This window comes from Phalaenopsis equestris, unplaced genomic scaffold (assembly GCF_001263595.1).
Source record: "Phalaenopsis equestris unplaced genomic scaffold, ASM126359v1 Scaffold000123, whole genome shotgun sequence".
NCBI lineage: Eukaryota > Viridiplantae > Streptophyta > Magnoliopsida > Asparagales > Orchidaceae > Phalaenopsis > Phalaenopsis equestris.
The window spans coordinates 2,390,594-2,418,317 of record NW_018164565.1 but is presented as its reverse complement, the minus strand read 5'-3'; the positions used below and the strand labels follow the sequence as shown (position 1 = coordinate 2,418,317).

The window sequence follows — 27,724 nt, the reverse complement described above, 5'->3', positions numbered from 1 at the left end:
TATAAAAATTAAGTTTACTGTGGGATCGATACACGAACTCTAATCCGTATATTATTTGAGCAACATGTATACTTGTGTGATTGTCGCGTGCTTCACAACATATCAGGCATCAATTTAAAAGTACTGATGCATTCTTGTTAAGGAACATTCACTGCACTTCTAAATACAGTCTTTGTTACTTTGTGAAAGAAAATAACAATCATTTATTATTCTCATTCAATTTTTCTAATGCTATCTTCAAGAGCTGGTTACCGTGGATGGCTGCCTTCCTGCTAAGTCATTCTCTTCTCCAGGTACTAGGTTATATTCAATATTTGCCTATTTGTCACAAAATACACAAACATTTCTATCTTCTATCCATTCACTGCATTGTTTATCATATTTGGAAGGAGAGAAGTTCAAGGAGATTTGGAAATAATTATGTTAATTGTTCGATATTTCTTTACAAAATTATAATTGCTATGGGAGCAAAATTCACAATTTCAAAGAAAACCCACATTTGGGATGTCATTCATAAGGAACTCTTCTAGCTTATATTTTATTTTTTACTTTTTGCACTTATTTTTAAAAATGTTGCATTTGCACTAGAAGTTAGGCTTTGGTTCTTGCAACATGCAATATTTCCTTGGCTGGTTTTGGTGCCATGAAGGTTTCATTTCTTCATAGACGCAACAAAAGTAAATGGAGACTCTTCTTATCTGTTTGCTGTTATATTACTTTTGAATCATTATATTGTGCAAGGATGTTTTACTTCAGTTATTTCCTTCTGGAGAGTCATGATGATTTAAAAGCTTTCAGAATCTTTTGGTTCACCTGTTATGCCATATCATATTATTGCTCAGAATCTTCACATCGGATCTCACTAATTATTTTTGCATCTGAGCCCATTGATTGTATTTGTTAGTTGGTTTTGCTTCACACGTCTTTATATAGAGAAGTTATTTCATACGGACAACACATACATCTCTGCATGCGCTGTCCGATCTCGGCCGTCGATTACACAACATTTTTGTTTTTTGTTTTTTTGAAATGAGACCCACCGAAATACAGGTTTGCTACGATCACGGTCGGGATCGAACAACACATGCATCTCTGCATGCACTGTCCGTATAAAATAATTTTTTCTTTACATGTGATATTGATTTTACTTTATTTTTGTTAATTGGTTTTTGCTTCTAAGCCATCATACATTGTACTACCTCTCAATCACACAATATAAATAGTCTTTTTTAGAAGTGAATTTAATTATAATAGTGCACACATTACATATGCTAAATCTTGAACTGAAACTTTTCAAGTTGAAAGTTTGATCTTTCGACAAACAAATTAAAACTTTGCATCACAATCACATTCATGTATGTTTGAAAAGGGAAAAAAGTTTTTGAAGGTCAAATGAATCTGCGCTTCTGCAAAAAAAAAAGTAAAATAATTTTTCATTTTCTATTTATATATAAAATATAAAAATATTAGAATATGTTCCACATTTTTTAATTGAAATAAAATAAATTCTTGAAATAATTACGCAACATCTTTTGATATTTTAACTAATTATACATAGCAAATTAATCAAATAACATTATTAATTCTCTATGATTATCATTAATTCGTGAATAGTTATCATTGTGATTAAGCCCAATAAAATTTTATGATATTTAATAATTTTGAATGGTACAAAGATAACTAACAACTTAAATAATATAATGTTAACTGAGTTAATATATAAGGCATTGATAATTTTTAAATTTGTTCATTAATAACCATTTTAATAATAATTTAATAAATTACATATTAAATAAAAATATTCATGAAATACTTTTTAACTTAAAATCTCAAACATTTATATATAGTTTAATTTAATTATATTGAATTTTTAGCATGATCAATATTTCATGTTTTTGATATTTTAATATATTTCTTGTTCAAGCATGCTCATGTTATAGGTCACTGCTAGTTTTGAAGAAGGTCATGCCATGTATCATAGCAACAACATATACTCAATGTTGATTACTAGGAGTAAAACAGAATTATCCAAAGATTATGTACATCTTGTTTATGCATTCAATCATGACATATCAAGGGCCAACGAATCATTGGGTACTATTTTTCCCATCACGGCCCACATAACAAAAGTGTGGCCCACATTGATACCATCAATCAACCTTAAATCATGCCATTCATTTGCAAGTATTACACAGTATTTATGTGTTCACAATTTTTCTGTAATTTTAAAAACTACTGTTTCTGTAATATTATTTGAAACAGCTTCACGATTCCTTGATTATTTTCCTTGAACATTCTAAACTTCTATAGAAGAACATGTAGTATTCTTATGTTTCAGCATAACAAAACAACTAGACTTAAGAGCTGTTTAGTTTGCTGCAAAAATGAGTGCACTGCACATCTTTTTTACAAGTTCACAAAATTTGAGTGTTTGATATTGTAAAATTATAATGTATTTGAAATTCATTATCTAATTCATTTTTAAATGTATTTGGAATTCAATGGATTGAGGCAAATTTCAAATACACCTTTTTTGTGAAAAGTGTTGCACAATGCCACCTGCCACCCGTAGCCGTTGCCAGTTGGCTACGACTCTCCTGCTGGCTGCCGCAGTCGTTTGTTCATCTCCTCCACCATTTGCTGCCAACCGCCGTCAGCCATCAGCCGCCACTCAATTATTTGATCACGGCCTGGTCCAGAGTACAATGCCAAACCTGCAAACAAGAAATGTCATCTACTTTGATATAGGAGATTTTGGCTTCTCATACGCTGGGAGCTAAATCCAAACATGAAAAAGCAAGAAGATACGTCGAAGAAAAAGTTGAGCCAGTTTAGTCGAATCAAGTCCATTTCTGCTACAGAAACAGCTCTATAGTTAATAGGAACTTTTACAAGGGTCTAAATGTTGAGCCCCTTGGATTATAACAATTTCAGATCATCTCCATACATCATATTAAAGAAAAACGAATGTGCTTTGTTCATATACACATTTTTACATTTATGAAAATGTGTATATACATAGATACATATGGCATAAGTATATATATTAAAGTGCATGCTATGTTATTCTATTTATTATCCATAAATATTATATACTTTGATATATACTTTACACTTTAGATTAATTGACTTGAAAGATTTTCACGAAAAAAAAGTATCCATGCATCCTTTCTTCAAAATGCTCCCATTACGTATCGCTGAGAGATATAGAGTAAGATATACTTCTTTTGGCTCCAGACTCCGGTCATCACCATCATCATCAGCCTTATCCTAACTATTTGGCACTGAATTTATGAATTCTCTCTGCTTAATTCTTTTAAAGTGCTACATTAGGTTTTAGCTTTTAACTCTATTTTGTACAAATTTTCTTCTGCAACCTTTAGTCATATTATCATTGATTTAGCACTTTCCCTCAATCCTTCAACAATAATTCTATTTATTTTCTCTTTGTTAAAAATATTTTAAAAATTGGGGATTTACATACTACTAGACAATTCTTATATATTAACATATCAAATACTTTCTTCAAAACTCATTCAACTTCCTCGCAAGTCCCCGCGATCCTCTCGTTGTAGTCCCAGCTCAGTCGGATTGCAATTGTATTGCAAGGGTACTGTATGCCATGATTCATTTTTGGCATTCCAGGTGTTATTGGATGGCAAGGTTCAGTGCCGAAAGTAAGGGTATGCAATTCTATTGCTGCTTCCCAATTAGCTCTAATTGCACCGGAATTGCAAGGTTTGGTGCCAAAGGCTATGGACTCCTATCTTCACAGTCATTGATTTCTCAAGAATCAAGAGCTCTGATACCAATCTGATTCGATCCGACACAGATTCCCACAAAATTTAGGGGTAAAGTGAATATTTCTCTTCAGTAATTGAAACAACCGAGCACGAATACGTAAGATAAATACCTACAATTCTAGAGGTAGACGATCTCTCCCAAATCCTACAATTCGAGAGGTAGAAAAACTCTCCAAAAACCTAACTATAAGACTCAAAGACAGCAATATCATGTATAGCCCCAACCCAAAACATATTAGCCTTCTTTATACTAAATGATAATAAATAAAAGAGGCTAAATTACCCTTAGACACTGATGTAACAATTTCTTCCTAGAGAACGCCCTTAGGCACTGATGTAACAATTTCTTCCTAGAGAAAGAAGATCACTAGAATAGCACGTCATTTGACAAGCGAAAACTCTCTTTCTTGGCATCCTGGTGATTAACAAAAGGTTGGCAAATACATCTGCTACTAATCTTAGAAAAACCTTCAAAGCTTGAGGAGCCAAGGATTAACAAATAAAAAAGAACTTGGCTAAAGATTCAGGTACTACAATTTTTCTTTTCAATGGCAATGAAAAAATCACATAAAATATTTAACAAGGCCTCCAACGGTTTTAGTTTTTAAACTTCCATACATTGATGAATTATTTTAACATCAACTAAAAAAAATATTTTCTAAGTTTCTAATACCTAATCAAGCAAGTTGACAACTAATATTCGATCACAAATAATGCAAAAGACATTTCGCCTTCTGTTTGTATAACACCTTCAATGCCTTTTTCTTTTTTAAAAAAATCCATTTTCAAAATACAAACCCTTGATGTCAAATCGACAAGAGTTATAAAGTTGGCAAGGTCTGTGATGCAAAGAATATTTGAAAGAAATCAAGTAAAACCATAGACTCAATCGTCTGTGGCAAGCAAACATAGTTGATAAGATCTAAAGCAACAAAATGAAACTATTCAAAAAGCCTATGATGGGCATACCTTTTTCACATCATAATCAGAATGGTCTACTTTCATAATTGACCCAAGTTATCATTTTCATATGTAAATGCTTCATACACCAATCAATCAAGGTGATGGCCGGTCAACAACAAAATCTCAACCGGATGAGATCCTATTTTAAAATGCCCCCAAATCCCATAGTAAATTACTCTGGGCTAAATAAAAATACCAAGAACAAAAATAAAAAAAAAGTACAAATTTAAAAATATTCAAGTGAAAGCTACCTACCTAGGCTTGAAGCTACAATCCATTAATCCTCTGCACCTGTTTAGGAGGATGATATATTTAATATGATCTGAGCTCCCAAAAAAATCAATATCATAACAAATTTAAATCTACAATCATTCTCGACAATCCAATGCCAATAAAAAACATGGCACATATCCTTTGACATCGTGATTTTTTCGCCAAATGACACCACTAAAAGGTAAAATTATAATCGAAGCTCTATAGCCAGATAAATAGTTATAAAATAATACCATTAAATTAGTAACAACCAAAGCCTACAAGTTCCCCAAGAGCTAAATCCCTAAGCAATGAATTATAGATTGCATTTAATAGAGTATGAAGGCCTATGTTACCTAAGACTCTACTTCAAAATATCTCTTACACAAACATTCACCCCACGTCAATAAGGCCCATTTGAACTACACAAAATATGAATACTGACAAAGCTCCTTTGATCAGGTTGGGTCAACTATCTAGACTATGTAAAACAAAGGCCCATAGCAACCCAAGATGACAGAATTAGGAAATTTTGATCAAGTTCATCATCATTCTCCTATCATCCGCTTTAAGCTAATTATAATATTTTTTTTAATTCTTAAACTTAAAATTGTTACTTGACGCAAGTGATTCCACTCTCGTCAAATCTCGTGAATCGCGAGATAGCAATCCCACAAGTTTTGAATAGGAATTGATGATTGCAGTGATTGCGGGAGTGGATATTTGGATATTTGGCCAATATTTATTTTACTTCCTTCTTTATTGTTTTTCTATTTCTCTATTACAAATTTGGTTATTTTCTATTTGTGGACTTTTATATATTTTTTAGTTGACTGTTTGAGACTTTAGTTGTGGATTTTATAAATTTTGAGAGACTTTTCTCTAACTTCTGCTCTCCGAAATATCATATCATCTTTCTATTGCAAGTAGTGTGTCTGTAGCTTGCTCATGAACAGGTGGTAGATCCCCCTTAATATTCACACCTTGTCGTTTTGCTATTTGCCCGCAGTTTTCAGGCAGACAGTAGTCAAAACCGCCGCCACCTACTATTTGCAACAAGAAACTGTCAATTTCCCATTTCTGATTTGCTGTCTAGCCACAACTTGAGTCAAATTTCAGACGACATCCGTCCTCCCACTTCCGTACCCATCATACAACTTCCTTAACACCTTTTGATGTTCTCTGACACCCTCCAGAAGCCATAAAACGATATCATTTGGTACCATAGCTTGACAAACCCTAGTTTTTTTTAGGGATTTGTTTTTATATTCTAAATACAAAATTCACAAAAAAGAATTTATCTCTATCACATACCCTAATAATTCCACCGCAATTGCTGACCTTAACTTTAAATTTTCAAAAGTCAACTTTCCTAAGTTCACCAAAACTTTGCCATGACACTTACCTTAAATACCTAAGTACCCGATCAACCTTGTTTTCCTAAGACAAGAAACCATGCCGTCAAGGAGACTCTCAACGAGGTTTCTAGAAATACACTGCAGAGGATATGCAACAGGAAATCCCCTAATTGCAACAGAGGTTTGTCACCTTTGAGAGGAGACACTGATGAGGTTAACTATAGCCACAACAATGACTCGATAAATTAACGAGAGGCAGTGAATCTCTTCCATCGGGAAGTTTCCAGTGACGAAAAACTAATATCCCAGTGATTTGAAATGGAATATCAGGTAACTTAGAATCTTGAAGCAAAGGTGGATTTATTGAATTTCGATAGTCATATGGAACTGGACAAGTTTATTGAGTGTCTAAATAGTGAAACAATTTTATAGCACTGCCATTATCGAGCCCAAAATGTCGAATGTGAAAAGTGGAGGGGTGTGTTAGGTAGTCGACAGTCAACAAAAAAATTTTGTCGAAAAAATCATGACATAAATTTTTTAAATCATTTTGTAAATGTTCGGGGTCCCCTGGAAGTGACGTGTTGTATGACCTAAATACGGTGAAAAATGTGCAAGAGCCACTACATCGAAACCCATGTATAGTGTTAAATAAGCAAAGTTCCTACATTATGAACGAATGCAAGCAAAGAAGTTATCCATGAAACTATCATTAAGATAAAATCTGGGAATATAGGTACTATTACAAGTAAATTGATGAAATTAGTAGATATTATGATTCATAGGAAGATAAATATTTTATGCATTCACGAAACTAAATGATTTGGAGAAAAAAGACTATGAAGGTTGATAGCTTAGATTTTAACTTTAATATTCAGATACGAGTCGCATTAGAAATGGTGTAGGTGTTTATATATAAGAATTTGAAAGATAATGTTGTAAAAATTAATAGAATTGGAGATAGAATTATAACTCTATAAATTGTTGTTGATACTAAGATTTTTAATGTTATAAGTGCTTATGCTTCTCAGTAGGCTTAGATATTGGTTCAAAAAAAATTAGAATGACCTTGAAGAATTAATATAACTGATACTTTTTGAGAAAAAAAAATTATTGAAAGAGATTTGAATGGACATGTTGGTAGAGTGGTAGAAGATTTTAGAAATATTCATGATGACTATAGTTTTAGGAATATTAATTGAGTGGTTAGAACCATATTTGATTTTGCTTTAGCTTATGATTTTGTTATTGTTAATACTTTATTTAAGAAAATATGAGCATATTATTACTTATAAGAATGTATTTAAGTTAATAAGTTATACTTTAAAATTATGAGAGAGGACAATTGAACATAGGTTTGATGGAACAAACAAAGATTTCTCATAATCAATTTAGATTTATCTCGGGCAAGTTTACTATGAAAGTTATACATTTATTGACAGGTTTGATGGAGAACTACAGAGCGTAAGGAGGATCTGCATATGATTTTTATTGATTTAGAAAAAGCTTACAATAAGGTTCTAACAAAATTTCTTTGGAGAGTTTTAGAAAAGAAAGGTGTTGATATGACTTATATTCAAGTCATTAAAGCTATGTATACTAAAGTTGTTACTTGTGTTCGAACAGAAGGATTGACCAAATATTTCCCTATTTTAGTTGGATTACATCAAGGATCAACTTTAAGTCCATATCTTTTTGCTTTAGTTATGGATGATTTTGCTCGACACTTACAGGAGGATGTACCTTGTGTATGTTGTTCGTTGATGATATCCTTCTAGTGGACAAAATTAGAGGAAGAGTTCAGAAAATACTTGAATTATAAAGGTCTATTTTGGAGTCTAAAGGCCTTCATTCCTTTTGAGACTGATTCGATCATTATTTTGAAAGAATTTAAACGTCTTTAGGTCGATTCACATGCAATTTTGCCCCTTGCTTAGCTGATTTGTTTTTTTAGAAGTGGGTTGACCTCCATTTTCTGTTGATTTGTTTTTTTATTACTACGGTTAAGTTAAAAAATGAGAATTTCTGATTAGTTATTTTCAAGATTATTCACACCTTAAAAAATAAAAAGAAAAGGGAAGGAAATTTAAAAAAAATGATATTTAGTCTGTTGAGATGATTGAAACTTAAAGGGAAAATAAGGTAACAAATCATTCATCATTCTTTTACATAAGAAGGATAAAATTATAATTGTGAGAATTGTTGAGAATTGAGAGAAAGTAAGAGTCAGGGGCCTGAATTGTAAATGTACTTGTGAGAATTGTAAATGATTTAAGAGTTAGGGACCTGAATGGAGAGATCAATAGACTATCAATTAGGACCCCTAAGCATTGGATAGACTTAAGCCCAATTGTTTTAATTAGGATTGAAGCACATTTCACGAACATTTTTTGCCAAAATTATATGTTTACTCCCTAGGTCTTAAGAGTCTAATAATGAGCTAAATTTGATCTAAAGATGTTCGATGATTAGTTGAAAAACACTTAATTGAAGACAAACACTTTAAACACTTCAAACTCAAGTTAAAGTGTAAGCTTCCTAGATTTTAGGAGCGCACCTTAGATGAGAGTTTATCTATCTAATTTTTAAATGAACACTGAAATTAGACACCTGACCATAATTTATAAGTTAGTTAAAGCAATAGACAAGGTATGCACCAGACTGTGGTTCATGACTCTCATCATAACTTGACCTAAAATAAAACTCAATGCTTCGGGATTTGAGCTTGAATCTTACACAAATCCTCCTGACAAATGGGGACATTCCCAATGTCACATATAAATTTTCCACCTTTGATCCTTTATATGTGACATTGTGTTTTGTTTTATTTGTTTGTGTCTTTTTCCTACAATTTGTTTCAAGTCTCTGAATTTGTTTCATCCTACAATTTGTTTCAAGTCTCTGTGGGTCGATTTCAGTTTTCCTCAGGGCTTTCCATGTATTACTTCATTTATTCTGTTATACATAAACACATGTTTGTCCTGCTAGCTGAATTTTTCTATTATACTATTACTTGCGATGCTGATCTCATTTACAGGTGTAGCAATAACAAGAAAAATCAGGTACCTAAAGTTTACAATACATTTATAGCACTTTACTGCATTTTCTTATACATTTTATACTGTTTTCATTTACTGTTCTTCCTTATAACATTGTTTGTTTATGCATGCTTTAAATTAACTACAAAACCTTTAGGATATAGTCTGGTTTAGAAGGTATATAGTGGTAAGTCACCAAATAACAATATTGCACATTCACATATAATACACTAAACTTGAAACTACTACTGTATGGTACATGGAGCAAGTCTTCGTGGGCAGCACAACCAGGATATAGCGGACGGAGAATGACAATCTACAACAGTACAATAAGTCTAAGACAATTAAACATTTTCCTTAGTTTAAATAACTAATAAGACTTCGAGGTAGTTTGCTTAGCGCAATGTGAATCCTCACATATTACCTTTAGGCTTTTGCACATTTTGCACAACCCTGTTGTGCAGCCCTGTTGTGCAGTTATAAGTCCTAACACTTTTAGGATTCCGAGGTTACTGTACGGTACGGTGTAAATCTTCCAATCTTTCTAGGCTATTTGCATGATCAGATATCGTGCGAATATAAATTCTAAATTCTAAAAATAAATTGCAGGATTAAACATTGAATAACATCATTTCAAAGACATAAAGCCAAATAATAGAATAGTTGGGAGGTCACCGGGGTTCTCCTCGGATTCGTAATATCCCATACTCTTCATTCATTTGGATTCCTTGAAATAACTGTTCCTGTTTGAGCCTCCCATTTGATTTTCCCATGTCCAATAATAGAAACCTAAACTTTGAATACTTGAAAGCAGAACCACTGATTTTAATCAAGAGTTTTCTTAAGTGACTTCGGTCATTTAAGATGTAATTAACTATAGAGGCTTGCCTCTATAGAGAACTTGGAACCCAGGTAAAATAAACCTATCTAATCCTTATATTAGATAGGAGAACTTGTCGGTTATAGAAAAAAAGTTTCGCAGACCAAACAAATGTCACAAACTCTTTAATTTAGGTGGTTAAGCCTAATGTCATGTGGAATACTTATATTAGATACGAGAACTTGTCGGTCATAGAAAAAAGTTTTCACAGACCAAACGAATGTCACAAACTCTTTAGTTTAGGTGGTTAAGCCTACTGTCATGTGGAATACTTATCCTTCGGGATAGTGTGTTATATGTCATATCGCTCTTAGTCATCCAAACTATTCAATATGTGAGACTCGTTTGGTCTCATCTATTTTCAAAATTAAAATATTACTTTCAAAAATAAAAAATCACATATTTATATTAAAATTATTTTCATATTTACAAAAATCATTCTTTCGAAAATAACGGCCGACAAAGCCTTTCCTAGCCAAGGAGAATGACGTGGGTGCATCCGCTTCCCCCAAATCCCACAAATCGCAGGATATTAATCCCATGAAATTTCTAAGAGAGAATTGATGATTGTAGCGATCACAGGAGAGGAGATTCGACCGTTTTTTTTTTATTATTTTCAGCAAGATTTTCTTCTAGTTTTATATTATTTTGTTATTTATGTATTACTAAATTGATAATTTTCTACTAAGGGACTTTTATATTTTTTGTATTTAACTGTTTGAGACTTTAGTTTTGGATTCTTTGAGTTTTTACTTTTCTTTTATTTCTATTCTCTGGAGTGTTGTATCCTCTTTCTATTTCTAGTGGTGTGTTTGTAACTTGTTTAGGAACAAGTGGAGGATCCCTCTCGTTGTTTCACTATTCGCCCGCTGTTTTTCAGTCAAACAACCATCAAAACCATGGCCACCTACTACTTACAATAGGAAACTATTGTTTTCCCATTTTCGGTTCACTATCTAACCCTACTCGTGTTGAATCTTAGCCGCCATCCATCCTTCCACTATCTAACCCCACCTTTTGCTGTTTTCTCACACCTTCTAAGAGCCCTAGAATCATGTCAATACTACTTTAAATTAAATATTTAGTATCTACATATTAGCCTTAATTAAAAATTCTCTCAATATGATAGGGGTAATTAACCATAGCCGAAAATTCAGCCTAGAACAATGCTATCTAAGAAGAATTGGACGGAAATTTTAGAAAATATGATTTGTTTACTTTCTCATACTTTATACTCAGCTTAGCAAGACCACATTGTGTTTGAAGTTGGGCATCTCATACAAAAAATTAATCAATCTGGATAATTTATCGAATGCATTTTCAAAAAAATTTATGTGTTGAGTTGAACGTTTTTCCGTAATGACCCATACAAGAAAAAAATGCCCCAGAGTAATAATCTAAAGAAATTTGTGCCACGATCCTGCAACTAAAAATTAGAGAAATAAAACGATAATATTGACCTTTCATTTAAGATGGCAGACAATAGCTTTTCGTTTATTCATGTTTATGGAAGTAAGTATATCAAAATGACCAAGTTAAACTGAGTGGTAAAATGGACTTTACAAATAATGATCGAACAACTAACCAAAGTAAAATGGAGAAAATTGTGTTGACAAAGGATGTAATCTGAATGAATGCACATGAAGTTGTAAGATAACGAAAATTAGTGTTAATTTAGCTTTACATCTTCAAATAGAGCAAATGGCATGGAGATAAAAATTAGAAATCAATACATAAGCAATTACAACTTACAATGTAATGCTGATTAGAAACTAAATAAGAAAATAACAACCAATTGATTACTTTTCTGAATTGAAAAAGTTAAGTTTCAGTGAACTAAAAAACCGACAGACACGTTCAGAAATTGAAGTTAGAGAACCAAAATACTATATTCATGAAATCAGAATTTCAGAAATAATACTGAGTAAAGAAAATATGCTTAAAAAAAGTATGAATGAGGAGATCTGTTCAACAAAAACAAGAAAATAACAAACTAAACAATCTTAAACAGAAAATCGTTGAAATTAAAGTTTTCATAAAGGAAACACAAATCGCCGGACTTGAAATTAAAGAGCAATGTCTGGGCATGAAAAGATGTGAAAGTCCTTAATTGCTTCAGAAAGCTAAACGAGGGGCTTCACTGGGTTCTGCATACAAGTTAATATTTTACATACCAGAAAAAAAAAAAGCTTTTGTGCATCCCCATCAACTTCATCAACTTTTGCATTGCAAAAGTTTTAGGGGCATTTACGTACATACCACACAATTCTTATATATTTACATATCTAACACCTAAACTTTCATATTTACATGCATACCACTAAATTCCTTAACATCACATCAAAAATACAACTATTACCAACTTTTTAAAAGTGAAATACACATTTTCATGCATAGTTTTATAGCACCAAAGTGTTATAAATGTATTTACTTAGTTGTTAGATCTGTAAATACATAAGAAGTGTGTGTTATGCATGTAAATGGCCCAAAATTTTAACATCACTAAAAAGTCCCTATAAGCACATGGCAGATGAGAAAGCTACAAAATGACAAGTTGACACATTTTACAACAAAACGCCAAAACTATGCAGCACGGCTTATTCACATAATAAATAAGCAATGCTGAAATTCAACAATAAAAATTACATATTTATTCAAAAAACTTATATTTCATCTACCAACTTACTCGAAAGAATCATATGGAAGAAGGAGAAGAATGGTTCTAGAAACTGAGTTATAGATTTGAAGCGCTTGAAAGGAAATCTTTAGTATAAGCCTTCATGTTAGTCACGAAAACCTAAGCATTTCTTGGAGCAATATCCAAAGTATAACGGCCGAGCCTTCCAGTTCGGTAAAGATTAAGTAACTTGGAAGCAACAACTTTACATCTGTCTTCTTCTGATTTATTTAAGATTCTTAAAGGTTCACATAATACAGTAAAAGCAACATCCATGAATCGTTCCATTTCTTCTTCTTTTTCTTGATGCAGCTTCAATGATGATATAGATTCAAAAAGTGTTTGGCGTACATCACTGACAATGCTATCCTGCACATATTAGATTATCTTTTAGTTATAGAGATTTGGTTAAAATCTCATAACAAAGAAAGCTTGCTAATTTAGTAGACATGGGGACTATCTTTCATTTTTCGCATTTTAAAGTCCCACTTAAATTTTAAATTTGAAACAGAATGTACAAAATTGGCATTACTACATGAGAGATGAGCTTAGGGACCTATTATTAACAAGTACTGTTTCGGGTGGTTTTTTTATGGCTGTGCTTCCCATTCAGTCACCATAATTCTATGGGGGATTTACATACATACCATTGAAACTACCTAATTTTCATATTTAACATCTAAACTATGGAATTTAAAAACATTCCAGCTAAAAAGCCCAAAAAGCAATCTCTCTACCTCCATTTCATAGCCACATTAAACCATGCACAAGAATTTTCTTCCCAGTTTCCTCCAGCACCGCACGGGCTGTAGCAATTGAAAGCCTTCCTCCTTCCTCTCCAAACAATTGTTCTTCCATTTCACAGGAACAACCTGCTGCCGAGACCATCATGCTTTCTCAGTAAGCATTAGCCATATCCGAGAAGAAGATGAAATGAGTTATGGTGACATTCGATGTTCACAGCACACTAATCAAGAGCACTGGAGAGTGAAAACTCCTCCAACAGACTACTGCCAACTTTTCTCTCACGCCTTTTTCTAAGTCTTTGGCCTTAAGGATGTCAGCATCGACGCCATCCAGGTTCCTTCACTTTCCATACTGGCCCCCAAACTTTGCTCTATGTAAATGGTTTCATTCTCTTGTTTAATTTTAACTATTCTTCATCCTCATTTTTCTCCATAAAAATGAACAAATTGGGGAAAAAACTGTGGCAAGTATAACTAGTTAACTGTTTGGTTTCCTGATTCTCAATTCACGCTCAAGTTCGAAGCTGCTGAAGTTTGATCTATTTTCTAGAAGATCAATTTTTAAAGGGCAGGTCCGTGGCATATCTGATTCCATGTGGTTTTAACAGACCAAGGTTTTAGATATTAAATATGAAAATTTGGCAGTTTTCACTGGTATGCATGTAAATCCCCCTAATTGTATTTGGCTACAGCTTTTTTGATGTTTTTCACAATTTTTTTTTTAAGAGAAAGGACTTTTACAATCAAATATGTAAGAGTATGATCGCTGTAAGAAAGCCAGACATTGTCTAACTTTTTGAAACGAAGAGTTTATACTATCCATAATGATTTCAAAAAAAAAATGTTTTCATATGTCAGGCTTGTCAGCTAACTACTTTCACACATGGCTGCATCCCCAATAAATAGACCCAAATTTGAATATTTTATTCATAAATTGCTAAGTTTCCAATTAGAACGTTGAATAAAAACATCTTTAAAGCTGACCACCTGTGTATGATCTGATTCATACTGCCTTCTTCTCTTTTGGTCAGAATCAACAAACTTTCCTGTTTGGGTGTTGGATAACAACACCTGATCCCATGCACGTTTCAGGCCCTCCCAACTTTTATATACATCTGAAGAACTGAGGACAGCTAGTAAAAACCGAGCTAGATTATACTCACCTATCAGTGAATCCTTGATGGCACCTGAAACACAAGAAAAATGGATGCATCAATTGAGTTAAATTTATTTAGTAAAAATAATAAAGAGAAGATTTACACATAAACCGCTCAATTCTTATGTATTTGCATATCTAACATCTATACTTCAATTTTTACAGATATGTCACTTTGCTCGTGCATCTTTTTAAAGTTAAAGTGGTGGTATTTGTTATGTGATTTGAAAGATTTGGGTGTAATAAATGTAAAAAATAAAGTTTAGGTGTTAGATATGTAAATACATAAAAATTGGGTGGTATGTATGTACATGCCCCTATTAATAAAGTGTACGAAGCCACGAACCAGCTAACGCGAGCTTGGAACCAGAGTCGTCATCAGCAATTTCAGCAGACAGAACACCTGGCGTGTCAAATACATATATGTTGGGATGGCTAGCAATCTGGAGAAAAGCTGACAACAGAACCAATGAGGAGAATATCAAGTTGTCATATTGCATAGTTCTAAGGACCAGTTGAGATAATGAGACAAACTTAACATGATTGAGAATCAGCTTCAGCAAGAAATGTGATTTGTAACTTGTCCAGTAAATTGTTTCCCATGATTAAACAGTTAGCAGACTAGCATTTACAAATTTGCACGAGCCTTTTTTTTTTGTAAAACATTTGTTTAGGGGAATACATTTAATGATCACCACAGCAAGGTATCAAAACACAAAATTCTATAGGAACATCCGCAAAAAAAACATTAGCAAACTAGGAGAGGGAAGGAGCAACGAGTTAGGAGGATTGTTATTCATTTCCTGGTTGCTAGGACTATTTTCTTTTGTTAAACTACATATACATCGGACAACTTATTGATTAAAATGTGCTTATTTATCATCAATAGCCAGATTATTTATTAAATGTTTTATCTATTGCCCTCTGAAATACAGGATGGTAGCACACCCACCAATGAGAAAGCAAATTTTGTAGGAAAAAGATAAATAGCAACCGATCTTATGTAACATTGCAATACTTGAATAATATTTAGAAATAATAATAATAATGAAAGAGAATAACCGGATTGAGCATAATAAATTCATAATTTTTGAAAATAGTTATTTAGGATACATTTCCAATCCAGTGGGAAGATAGAAAAACACCTTATAACTGCGGATATCTCTAGTCTCTCCAGGCTGTGGACTCACAACTGCATGCTTCAGTTTTCCTTTCTCTTCAAAATAGAATAAATCATAGTTGGCTCTAATTAAATAAAAAATCTGGATTAAACCAATATAAGTTGTTTTTCTAAGTTATTAAGATGATGAAAAACCACCATTAATTTAATCCTTTAATAAAAATAGAACAAGATTGGCAGATACCTGCAGCATCTATCCTGCCAATGAGATGCATAGAATTGGCAATGGCTGATTTTCCAACATTTGGAATCCCCACCAATAATACTGTAGCAGTTGATGTATTCTGTATCTCGCCAACTTTCAAGTCCCTAGTTCGTTTCTTTACAGCATTTAACAGCTGCATAAAGCAAGCACATAAACAATTTTTCGAGCACTCTTTTACTTACGGAGAACCTATTATATATTAAAAAACCAGTTCCATGTGAATTATCTTTCCAAAGTGGAATAAGATTCCAAATGTAAAGCATGGAAGTTTATAGGGGCGGCGTGCTGCATATTTAACAATCGGCTTATCCAATTTTAGCTGCTAGAAAATAGTAATATTACTTTTACCTGATTGATACTTTCATTGTTGTGGGAGTTCACACCAAGACAAATATGATTCTGCTTCTGAAAATGCACGGTCCACTCCTATAGATTATAAACCCAAATGAGAATTTCAATAAAGATAATTGTTACGGACAACTATGTAAATAGAGATAAGTCTCAAAATCTTCTTTGTTAGAGGTCATTTTAGTCCCATAGTCTATAAAGTGTCAATTTAGTCCCTAGACTCTTCTAATGCAAGCTAAAATAATCTCCATAGAAGACTATTTCATCCCTAATTCAGGGAGTTTGGAGACTAATTTCACACTTTTGTAGACTTTAAGAGTAAAATGGCCACATGTAAATAATTAGAAGACTATTATGGTACTTTACTTGAGAAATGCACTTGCATCTCTCATGTTCATGATGCAAGTCACTTTATACCAAAACTAGCTAAAAGCATTAAAAACAGAAATTGAAGAGAAAATTTGTTTCTTCTTTTTGATTCAATTCAAGGTGCCTTTACATATAGGAGTCCCTCCTCCTTAGATAAAGAAACTAACTAAATAAGTTTCAATAATTTCCTATTATATTACAAGACTAATTAAGCAAGATTTGGTACAGATATCACATAATATAAATAAGGAAGGAGAATAAAATTTGTATAAGAGGAAAGACAATAAATATTGTAATTTGAATTAGATCTTTCAACACCCCCCTCAAGTTGGCATGAAGATATCTTTCAGAGCCAGCTTGCACACTAAACCGTCAAACTGTTTTTTGTGAAGACCCTTTGTTAGAATATCCGCTGCTTGGTCGTTAGAGGGAACATACATCATGCAGATATCTCCTCTGTCAATTTTTTTTTTGATGAAGAGTTTGTCTATCTCTACGTGCTTTGTTCTATCATGAAGGACAAGATTGTGGGCGATGACGATGATAGACTTATTATCACATTACACATTTATCAGTGGTGGACTATGAATTTTAACTCCTTGAGAATTCTTCTAATCCATAGAACTTCACATATCCCATGAGCCACAGATTTGAATTCAGCTTCAGCGTTGCTTGTTGCCACGACACTTTGCTTCTTGCTCCTCAAGGTTACTAAGTTCCCTCCTAGAAAAGTGCAGTACCCTGAGGTTGACCTTCTATCTGTAACACTCCCAGCCCAATTTGCATTTGTAAATGCTTCTACCTGTAAGTGCTAATTTTTCTTGAACAGTAGTCCTCTTCTGGGAGTTCCTTTCAAATACCTAAGGATCCGATAGACAGCCTCCAAGTGATGAGTATTTGGAGAATGCATAAACTGACTTATCATGCTAACAACAAATGTAACAATAAATGTTATATCAAGACGAGTGTGTGACAAGTAGATTAGTCTTCCCACCAGTCTCTGATATTGTTCTTTATTGACACCATCTATTTTATTTGTCACTTGTAATCTTTTATTTGGTTTAATCGGGGTTTCGGCTGTTTTGCGCCCAAGCATTCCGGTTTCATTGAGTAAGTCGAGTACATACTTTGGCTGATTAATAAAGATTCCCTTCTTAGATCTGACAAACACAATACCAAGAAATTAATTTACATCTCCCAGATTTTTAATCTCGAATTCTGTGGCCAAGCTTTCATTTAATTTCTCAATTTCCCTGACATCATCTCCTGTAAGGATAATATTATCGACATAGACAATGAGTATAGCGAGTTTACCAGTTTCTGAATGTTTGTAGAACATAGTATGATTAGCTTGACTCTGAGTGTATCCATATTTTGTAATCAACTTTCCAAACCTCTCAAACCAGGCGCGAGGAGATTGCTTGAGCCCATACAAAGATTTCTTTGATATGCACACTTTGTCTTCTCCAAACTTCTTCTCAAATCCTGGTATCCATGAATACCTCCTCTAATTCACTGTTTAGAAAAGTGTTTCTAACGTCGAGCTGATGCAAGGGCCAATTACGGTTTGCTGCTATGGACAATAAAACCCGAATAGAATTGACCTTGGCTACCGAGTGAATGTCTCCTGATAGTCAATTCCGTGAGTTTGAGTGAATCATTTCGCTACTAATCTTGTTTTATATCTTTCGATACTCCCATAAGTTTTGACTTTAGCAGTGAAGACCCATTTACACCCAACAGTAGACTTGTTTCTTAGTAGGGTGACAATTTCTCAGGTCTTATTTTTCAAAAGAGCATCAATATCTTCCTTTACTGCTATTCTCCAATTTGGATTACTAAGAGCTTCCTGTATTGTTCTGTGTTCAGACATATTAGAAATTTTTGACGAAAAAACTTGATGTTTGTGTGAGATTTTTTTGTAGGATAGGTATTTCGAAACATGATATTTGGTAGTACAAGAACGTGTTCCTTTTCTAAGGACTATAGGAAGATCCAAATTCATAACCTCTGAATCTTGAGCTTCTGTTGGTGAAAAAGTAAGATCAGGATCATAAATTACCTGTGTTTCTTGAGGATCATTATTCGGTTCTTCAAATTAGGAGGGAGCTAAAGATTCAGTTTAAACTTTTTTTTTATGGAGCCTCTTCCTGGAATAAACCAGAGGTTCTGTTGTTGTATTATGTGGTATTTCTCCCTTGTATTAGACAAGATACTTTTAGGTGTTTCTCGACTCGGATTCTCCTTATTTTCAACAACTATTTCTGGTTCTTTGTTTTCACAGACCTCAGGTGTACTTGGTGTTAGAACAATTCTTGGTAATAGATTATAAACTTGCCAAAAATCATCTTCTCCATCTGTATTATACTCCCCCAGAAGTGAATTTTTGTGAAAGAGAATTTTTTCCATGAAGATCACATCCATACTAATGTAAATTTTTTTGTTGACAGAATTAAAACATTTGTAACCCTTTTTGTTTGAGGCATATCCAAGAAAAATGCATTTTTCAGATTTTGGATCCAATTTTGATCGGCAATTATTCGGAATATGAACGAAACATGTGCATCCAAAGATTTTTAAAGAAATATTTGAAGACATTCGTAGACTTAAAAATTATTTTTCAGTTTGTTTAGAGGAGTTGTATATTGTAAAACTCGAGTTGACATTTAGTTTAATAAATATGATGTTGTTAAAACAGTATCTCCCCATAAGTATTTAAGAACGTTCATTGAAAATATGATAGCCCGAGCACACTCAAGTAAATGTCTATTTTTTCTTTCAGCAAGTAAATTGATGAATTATGTCTTTGTTTATTAAGAACTCCCCTAAACAATCATTAAAATATTCAGTTCCATTGTCAGATCTAAGGATGCATATTTTAGTTTCAAATTGAGTTTCAATCATGTTGTAAAAATCATTAAAAAGTTTTTCAACTTCTGATTTTTTGCTTGTAAGATAAACCCAACATATTCTGGTGTGATCATCAATAAAAGTCACAAATCCCATTTTCCCAGATAATGTTTTGACTTTTAAAGGTCCTCAAACATCACTATGGATCAAGTAAAAAAGTTTTGAAGGATAGTATGGTTTTGGAGCAAATATTAGGCGAGATTTTTTGCCAAATAACACGTTTCACATTGAAGTAAAGCACAATTAACACCCTTAAACAAATTAGGAAATGAATGTTTTAAATAAGAAATAAACGTTTCACATTGATGGCCTAGTCTAAGATACAATTCTATTATTTTCTCTAATGCAGAGTTCGACCTCATACTGCAATAAGCTTCAACCTTTTTTTTACTAAGAACAGTCTCCTCAAAGTAGTAAAGTCCTCCTATCTTTTTAGCTCTTCCAATCATCATCCCCGACTTTTGGTCCTGAAAAACACAAGAAAATTCACAAAAAATTATACGGCAGTTAGAATCTTTTGAAAGTTTACTGATGGATAGAAGATTAAATTTGAGTTTTGGAACATGGAGTACAAATTTAAGACCTATACTCTTGGACAGATTAATGTTTAATTTTCCAGCAATGGAAGAGAAACTACCGTCAGCAATACGAAACTTTTCATGGCCAGAACATGGGATGTATGAATGAAACAAATAGTGTAAATTTGTCATATGATCAGAAGCTCTTGAATCAATAATCCAAGGGTTTAGTTGTCTACCTGCATGTACCATTGAACAATTTGGAGCACCAGTAGCCAAACTGAGGTTTAGCAGATTCAGGAGTTGATCAATTTGCTCTTTGCTAAATGAGTTGGTTTGTTCGACAACAACATTAGTAGTAGGTGGCTTGCGCTTGCTTCTTGGCTTCCAATCTGCAGGTTTACCGTGGAGGTACCAACAAGTTTCTTTAGTGTATTGTGGCTTGTTGCAATGATCACACCACACCCGTGGTTTCTCCTCATTCTTCTGTGAATATGGAACAGTCTGCTTGCTAATATGAGCCTCCAATTGGAATGTCAAAGTCTCAGGTATGCTGGTAGGAATGGATTTCTTGTTGAACATCACTCCTCTTCGAGTTTCTTCGCGACGAACTTCTGAGAAAGCCTCATGTATTGAAGGCATAGGAAATTTAAAAATACTATTTGTATCAACAATGGTCTTATACCTACTAGCATCATCAGGACACTTCCACTCTTAATCATTCAACAGGTCAAGGTCTTGCAATATTCTCTTCAAAGAATTAAAATATTTTGTGACAGAGTCATTACCTTGACGAATATCACCAAGTTTCAGGGAAAATTCATAAATCTGAGATTGGTTACCCATATCTGAATACATTTGGGCCACAGTCTCCCAGAATTCTTTGGCAGTAGGGTAACACATGTAGTTTGTGTCTATCTCTTCTTCCATAGAGTTTACCAACCATGTCATTATCATGGAATTTTTTGCATCTCAGGTTGCATAGGATGGATTTATAGTGGCTGGCTTTTGGAAATTCCCCCGTTTGGGGACTTCCCCTGTTAGGTAGCCTATCTTCCCTCTTCCTCTAATGTACATCCTCACCGATTGTGACCAGCGTAGATAATTATCACCATTGAGACGGATTGTGGTGATCTGGGATGGATGATTTTCGGTGGTTCTAAAGAGGGTGATGCAGAAGCAGATGACAGGGTGAAAGGCTGAGTAGAAGTAGCAGAATCTTTTGTATTTTCAGACATGGTAAGAAAAAAGATTGTATGACTTTATAGGTGTGAGACAGAGTTCCAACGGTTACCTAGGAAGATGAAGAGGGCTTCGCAGGTGGCGGCCTAGACAACGGCTTTGCCAGTGGCGGAGCAGTGGAGAGGCAATGTTTCGCGAATCGCGAGTTTGTGGGCAGCGAAGCAGATTAGAGCAGCAACGGCGAAATAGAAGGCTTCGTTGTTTGCAATCCCGACTCTTATTTACGTCAGCAGCGACTTCTGTCAAGTATTCCGTTGCCAGCGACCTTCCTCGCCTTCTTAGGTTCGAAGAAGAGAAGCGTTTGCTTCGGTCACCGAGACAATCTTCTTCATGCAAAAGGGCAGGGTTCTCCGGAATTTTTTTTATTCCCACTCTGATACCATAATAACAAAAATTGAAGAGAAAATTCATTTCTTCTTTTTGATTCAATTCGAGATGCCTTTACATATAAGAGTCCCTCCTCCTTAGATAAGAAAACTAACTAAATAAGTTTCAATAATTTCCTATTACATTACAAGAGACTAATTAAGCAATACAGATATCACATAATATAAATAAGGAAAGAGAATAAAATTTGTATAAGAGGAAAGACAATAAATATCATAATTTGAATTAGACCTTTCAACAAGCATGACAATGAATCTATCCCAATCTCATAAAGCAAAATTTAAAACTAAAGAATAACTTTAAATTACTGGATCGTAACTATAACTATAACCCAAAATAATGATATACCTCTGTCAGAGAGCAATCTGCTAGATCCATCTTGTTTAGAATTATCATATGCCTACTAGAATCCATATCATGCCAAGCTGATTTAAAAGCAGAAGCCATGGGGATCTGCACATAATTTGCATATTACTTACATGTAAAAACTGCAAAGAGAAACTGAAAAGAAGAAAAGCCAATCAAGAACGTGTAAGTTGAAAAAAAAATAAACATGAGAAACTATTTTGCCAGGTACTTGCTCAACATAACAGAAATACGAGATATTTAGGAAAGTCGATAAACATCATAAGGAATAAGAAACTAGTGTTCCATTGACCTTTGCATGCCTCTGAATTGCTTGATGCCTCCTTATATATGACGGAATTGAAGAAAGGAGGAATTTGAGAAGAAAATAAGAAATTAGGGCTCCATACTTCCGTCATTGAAGCATTACTATATAGACTAGGCAACGTAGTGATCTAGTGTTATAAAAATATGGAGAGGGACTAACCAACAAGATGAGAGACAAAGGGAAGTGCAGGAGAGAGGGAGAGAGACAGAGAAGAGAGAAAATACTGGGAAAGGAATCTTTCAATGAACTTCATAATTCAAAATTTATCCTAATAACAACAGTATAACAACTATTTAATGAAGGTTACAGGATTAAAAACAGCTTAATTTAAACTCAAATCTAGAAAACTAATACAATTTCTGGCATTTAATTAAAGCAAAAAATATCCTAAAAATTAAATAAACAGTGAAATAAATTCCAGATCAATAAAAAAATTACTAGAATATTTTGGAAATAATCTGGAATTATTGTCTTGCACTGCATCAATTGATTTCCAGAGATTAAAGTATGCTTAAGCATCAAATGATTCCAAAATTTCCAAATTAACGGGTCCAAATAATTTGGCCGATTTGGAATGAAATATTTTAGGCAGTTAAGATGGCTTTAAAAAAAATAGTATGCTTTATTTAGATTTTTCTCTCACCAGATGATTAATTGAGCTAAAACATTCATAATCCTTGACTAACTTATCAAAGACAAAAAAAAAATGTGTGATGCATTTTTTATGCAAGGGTTTTAAGGGTCAAAGTCAACTTCAACAATAGAAATAATATATTTTATAACCTAAAGTTGAAATTAGAGTTTATTGGGCACAAAAAAGTAGTTGCAAAGAAGCTAAAAATTTTTATTTTAGAAATCACTCTTGCCGAGTGATTATTTATAATTATACTTAAGTTGATGTTTGATCAATAAACAAGACTTAACAACAAAATGAATTTTTGTATCCAAGGAAATAAAAGGTAGAGATAAACTACAGCAAGTCTACCTTAAAAATACCACCCTATAATTAAAAATGACATATGCACAAAACAGCATTAATGACTTAACAAGAAATATACTTTTGCATCCATGAATTTAACAGGTGGAGATCAACTACAAGTTGATCTTGAAAATGTCACCCTAAAACTAAAAAACAAAAAATTCTATTGGATGAAGTGGAGTGCTTGACCATTTGGTTGTAATTTAGTCTAACTATACACAAAAGGAAAGAAATGAGATAAAAGTCATTCAAATTGTCACATTAATATCATTCCCTCATACAGCCAATATTATTTTTTTCATTTTTTTCCTAAGAATAAAATACATACCAAAAAATTAAATAGTTGAATATCGATATGAAATGATTCATGAGTATGTAGCACAAACCTCATCCATTGATGTTATGGAGCATGGAAATTTTCAATGTTGTAGGGTCAAACAACAATGGATAGATAAACATCAGAAAATATTAGGAAATTGCATGCAAATGCCATTTAATATGCTATTTTATTTATAAAGTGGTAAAACTCCTCTTTGAGATCGGTCAAGGGCACTTTAAAAACTATTACAGCACAAATCTCTCCATCCCATTTGGATCCTTCATTATATTTTTATATTTTATATAATAATGATATATTGATATATTTTCTCCTCAATATCATTCTAGATTTGAATATTACTCTATTCAATGCTATTTATGATACTATATTTTGAGCTTCATGTTCTCAATCTTACAATTTTTTTATATGTAAAACATTCTGAGTACTAGACTCAACATAAACTAATGTTTCATGAGTTGCATTTTCCTCATATCCGTTGCATTACATGTCCGAAGTTAGTTGCCTGGCACAAATGTGCTAAAGCAAAAAAAAATATCATCAAAATTCTCTTCTTCCTTTGTAATCTATCTAATGAATAAATGGCATCTTAGCCCATGAAACATAAGTACATCTAATTTTTGTAGGAAAAAAACAATCCAAAGCTATTCAACGCTTGAAATTTTGAACTTAGATTTGCAATGCATAAAAAAACAAAAAAGAAAAAAGAGACAAATACAACCCTTCCACCCATTATGACTAAACTCATATCCTCTCCTCAAGCATCATTGCTAATCTACCGAACTACTATTTTCATGTTAGCAACCAAAATAGTATTTTTTATCGTGATACAAGTAATTTTTTATAAATATATTGTGCTTACAGCATAAATATCATGTACTGAAAGTTTCTAATAACAAGCGGACAAATTATGACCAATTAAAAACACAAATATCACAAGCATTTTTCATGTTTAACGATTAACTCTGACACTCATGTTATGGCATGCATCTAATTTTCATTCTTTTGGAGGCACCACAATCCAGCACTACAAGAAGGTTTCATATGTACCCAAATTAATCAAACAGATTTATATGCACTTCCTAACCAAGTTAGGCCTAGAAAGGTGATTCTAGTTGATTCAAAGTACATGTTTCTCAACATTAGTTGGAGTTAATTTGATGCATCAGAATACACATAAAAAGAAAAGTAGCTGCGCTGTTTGAATTCTTGAAGAAATATGCCTGAACGTTGTTTGTGATGATATTACTTTCAATGAGGGGTAATCTCTTATATTCCAGCACTAATTATTGAAGTGGAAGCCTTTAGAAACTTTTTCGAACCAATTTGAATTAGAACCTAGTTTGATTCTTCGTTTTAACAAATTTCAAAATTCTCCAACTTCACAGCTAAACTAAATGTGGAACAACATTCAAAATCCAAGCATCATTACTATCATTAAGATTGTCCCAACTACTTAAGGTCGTACTCATAAATCCTTGTTTTCCACTCCTTTTATTCCTTTTTCTTGGAGTCTAAGGACAAAACCCACTTGATCACTTCTTCAAATGTTCTCTTCCTTCCATTTATGTTAAGTATGGCATATGGTATGAAATGAAAACCTTATTTCGTATAAAAGTATTTGATTTCTACTCATATTGGTTTTTATCTATCTCTTATCCTTTAAATTATACTTTAAATTGCTTCCAGATTAATTTTATCCTATGACTTACTAGTGTATCCTCTGCTTTACAAACCAAACGCTCAAACCAACAAAGCGCAACTTTTATAACCTATAAGCTTTCATTCAATATTTCAAACAAATTAATCTATAGGAAACTCTCTATGATATTTTTATAAATAAAAATATTATACAAAAAATAATTAAGGGACCTAGATATTGTGATGCAAGTCAGATATGAACTTTGCTTATAGTCATAAGTACATAAAAATTCATATCTTTATTCGACCACAAAAAAAATTGGGATAAACTAATTATGCAACTAATTACCTCAGGGGGAATAACTTATGGTCTCACAATGAAAAAGATGGAAATTTTTATGAGAAAGTAGAAGTATTGTCCATTAAAAATAAGATTAGTGTGAAAAATAAATTTCATCGCTAAAGAAATTAAATATTGAACAAAATATCATCATGAAAAAAAAAATCAATTTTGATGAGTAATGCAAGCCTAAGAAGTTGATAATGAATCTTTGCTCTCAGAGCAAAAAATGCCAGCTTCATGCGAAATTGATTGTTGTTGTTTCTCCCAAGGTTACTTCTAATGCAATTTTTTTTTTCTCTTCGCCATAGCTCAATCAACTGGTAACTTTATGCAAATCACTCTCCTTGACCGAAGCTGAATAAAAATATATAACATAAAAAAATGGAGCAAATAAAACTCTGCAAGTGAGAGGAAGAAGATGGGTGCACTCCTTCACCCTCAACTAACTTGAAGAATCTCACCCATCTCATTTCTCCCATGCTAACTGAGAACGAGGAAAAATTATCCCAGCCAATATATCAAATGCAGTCGAGCCTTAGGACCATTCTGGTTCCTTTTTTTTTTTTTTTTTTTTTTTTTTTTGGCATTTGATTAGTTTATATATCAGCTAAAATGAATGCATAGGCTGTAAGAGAGCATCATTCCCATAATATTTAATTTTTTTAAGCATGTAAATTACATATTAAAACCAACAGAACAATCTTATGCCAGTCTGCTCATTTGCTGAGGTTTTCTTAATCATAAGATTCATTTACCCATCCACAACGAGAAGTTCCAATAGATAAATTTCAGAAAACTATAGTTCGGAATTAGTCGCACTTCAACCGGTTACATTGCTTCAGGAATTTCATCAAATACGTCGTAAGCAATGATTGGAACTTCTATAGCAATCGACAGACATCTCAAAACAATCATTCAACAGAAAAATAAGATAGAAATGATGAAGGTATTTGGAAAAAATATAAGACGAAAGAGATCATACCCTCGCATCTCGCACCTCTAAAACGAGATCAACCATAGGGATTCTCTCTCGGATCGCACGCTCAGAAGCAGCCATGTGCGGCCCGTACCAGCCCCCGTCTCCTTTCTTCCGCCCAATCTCCTTCACAACGGAGCTCAAGCGCTTCGAGAAGGAACTGAGCACTGCCATTCCCAGAAAAAGCAGAGGATTTGGGAGAAAAAGGAGGTCTTCAATTCATGTGTTTGCAAAGACATAATAGTTACGCTGTGCACAGAATAACTCTCATAATTCATTAATTCGATCAGTTAAAAAATACATCAATCCTAATATGTATTTATGCATGTCATAATTAAACTATTGATAATTTGATAAAAATTAGAAAAATAAGATTTTGGGGTTTTACAATGAATTTGATATTTGTGTGAGAATTATAAATGGATAAATGAGAGCATTTGATCTGTAAATAGCAAATTTTGGGGGGCCTGCCTTTTTAATTTCCATTAAAAAAAAAAAAAAAAAAAAAACTTTCATTTGTATATAGAAAGAACTCCTGCTCGGTTAGCTCTTCAAGTGAATTAATATTGAATAATTCTAATGGACACTATTATAACGCTTTCCTCATTTGGGTCGAAACTCGGGTTTGCTTTAATTGATTCGAAGAGCTCGCGTCATAGGATTCGAACTTCGACTCGAGGGACTTATGTCAGAGGCCACACCAATGAGACGGGACGTGAAACACACACACACAGATATATATA

At 33.2% G+C, this 27,724-nt stretch overlaps 1 protein-coding gene across 3 annotated transcripts; it reads right to left on the bottom strand.

Moving 5' to 3' along the window:
• Nucleotides 1–2,195: 2,195 nt before the first annotated feature.
• Nucleotides 2,196–27,242, bottom strand: LOC110021141 (DAR GTPase 2, mitochondrial). Of its 3 annotated transcripts, XM_020719496.1 has the most exons (10): nt 26,988–27,242; nt 22,381–22,485; nt 20,266–20,352; nt 16,607–16,684; nt 16,238–16,391; nt 16,019–16,089; nt 15,220–15,316; nt 14,705–14,904; nt 12,981–13,340; nt 2,196–2,714 (listed from the first exon to the last, which is right to left on the bottom strand). In XM_020719496.1, the coding sequence occupies exons 1-9, from the start codon at nt 27,153–27,155 to the stop codon at nt 13,092–13,094; spliced, it is 1,209 nt and encodes a 402-aa protein (XP_020575155.1). In that variant the 5' UTR covers nt 27,156–27,242; the 3' UTR covers nt 2,196–2,714; nt 12,981–13,091. The 3 variants fall into 3 exon arrangements, with proteins under 3 accessions (XP_020575155.1, XP_020575157.1, XP_020575156.1); XM_020719498.1 differs by lacking the exon at nt 12,981–13,340; XM_020719497.1 differs by lacking the exon at nt 20,266–20,352.
• Between the last annotated feature and the right edge of the window lie 482 nt (nt 27,243–27,724).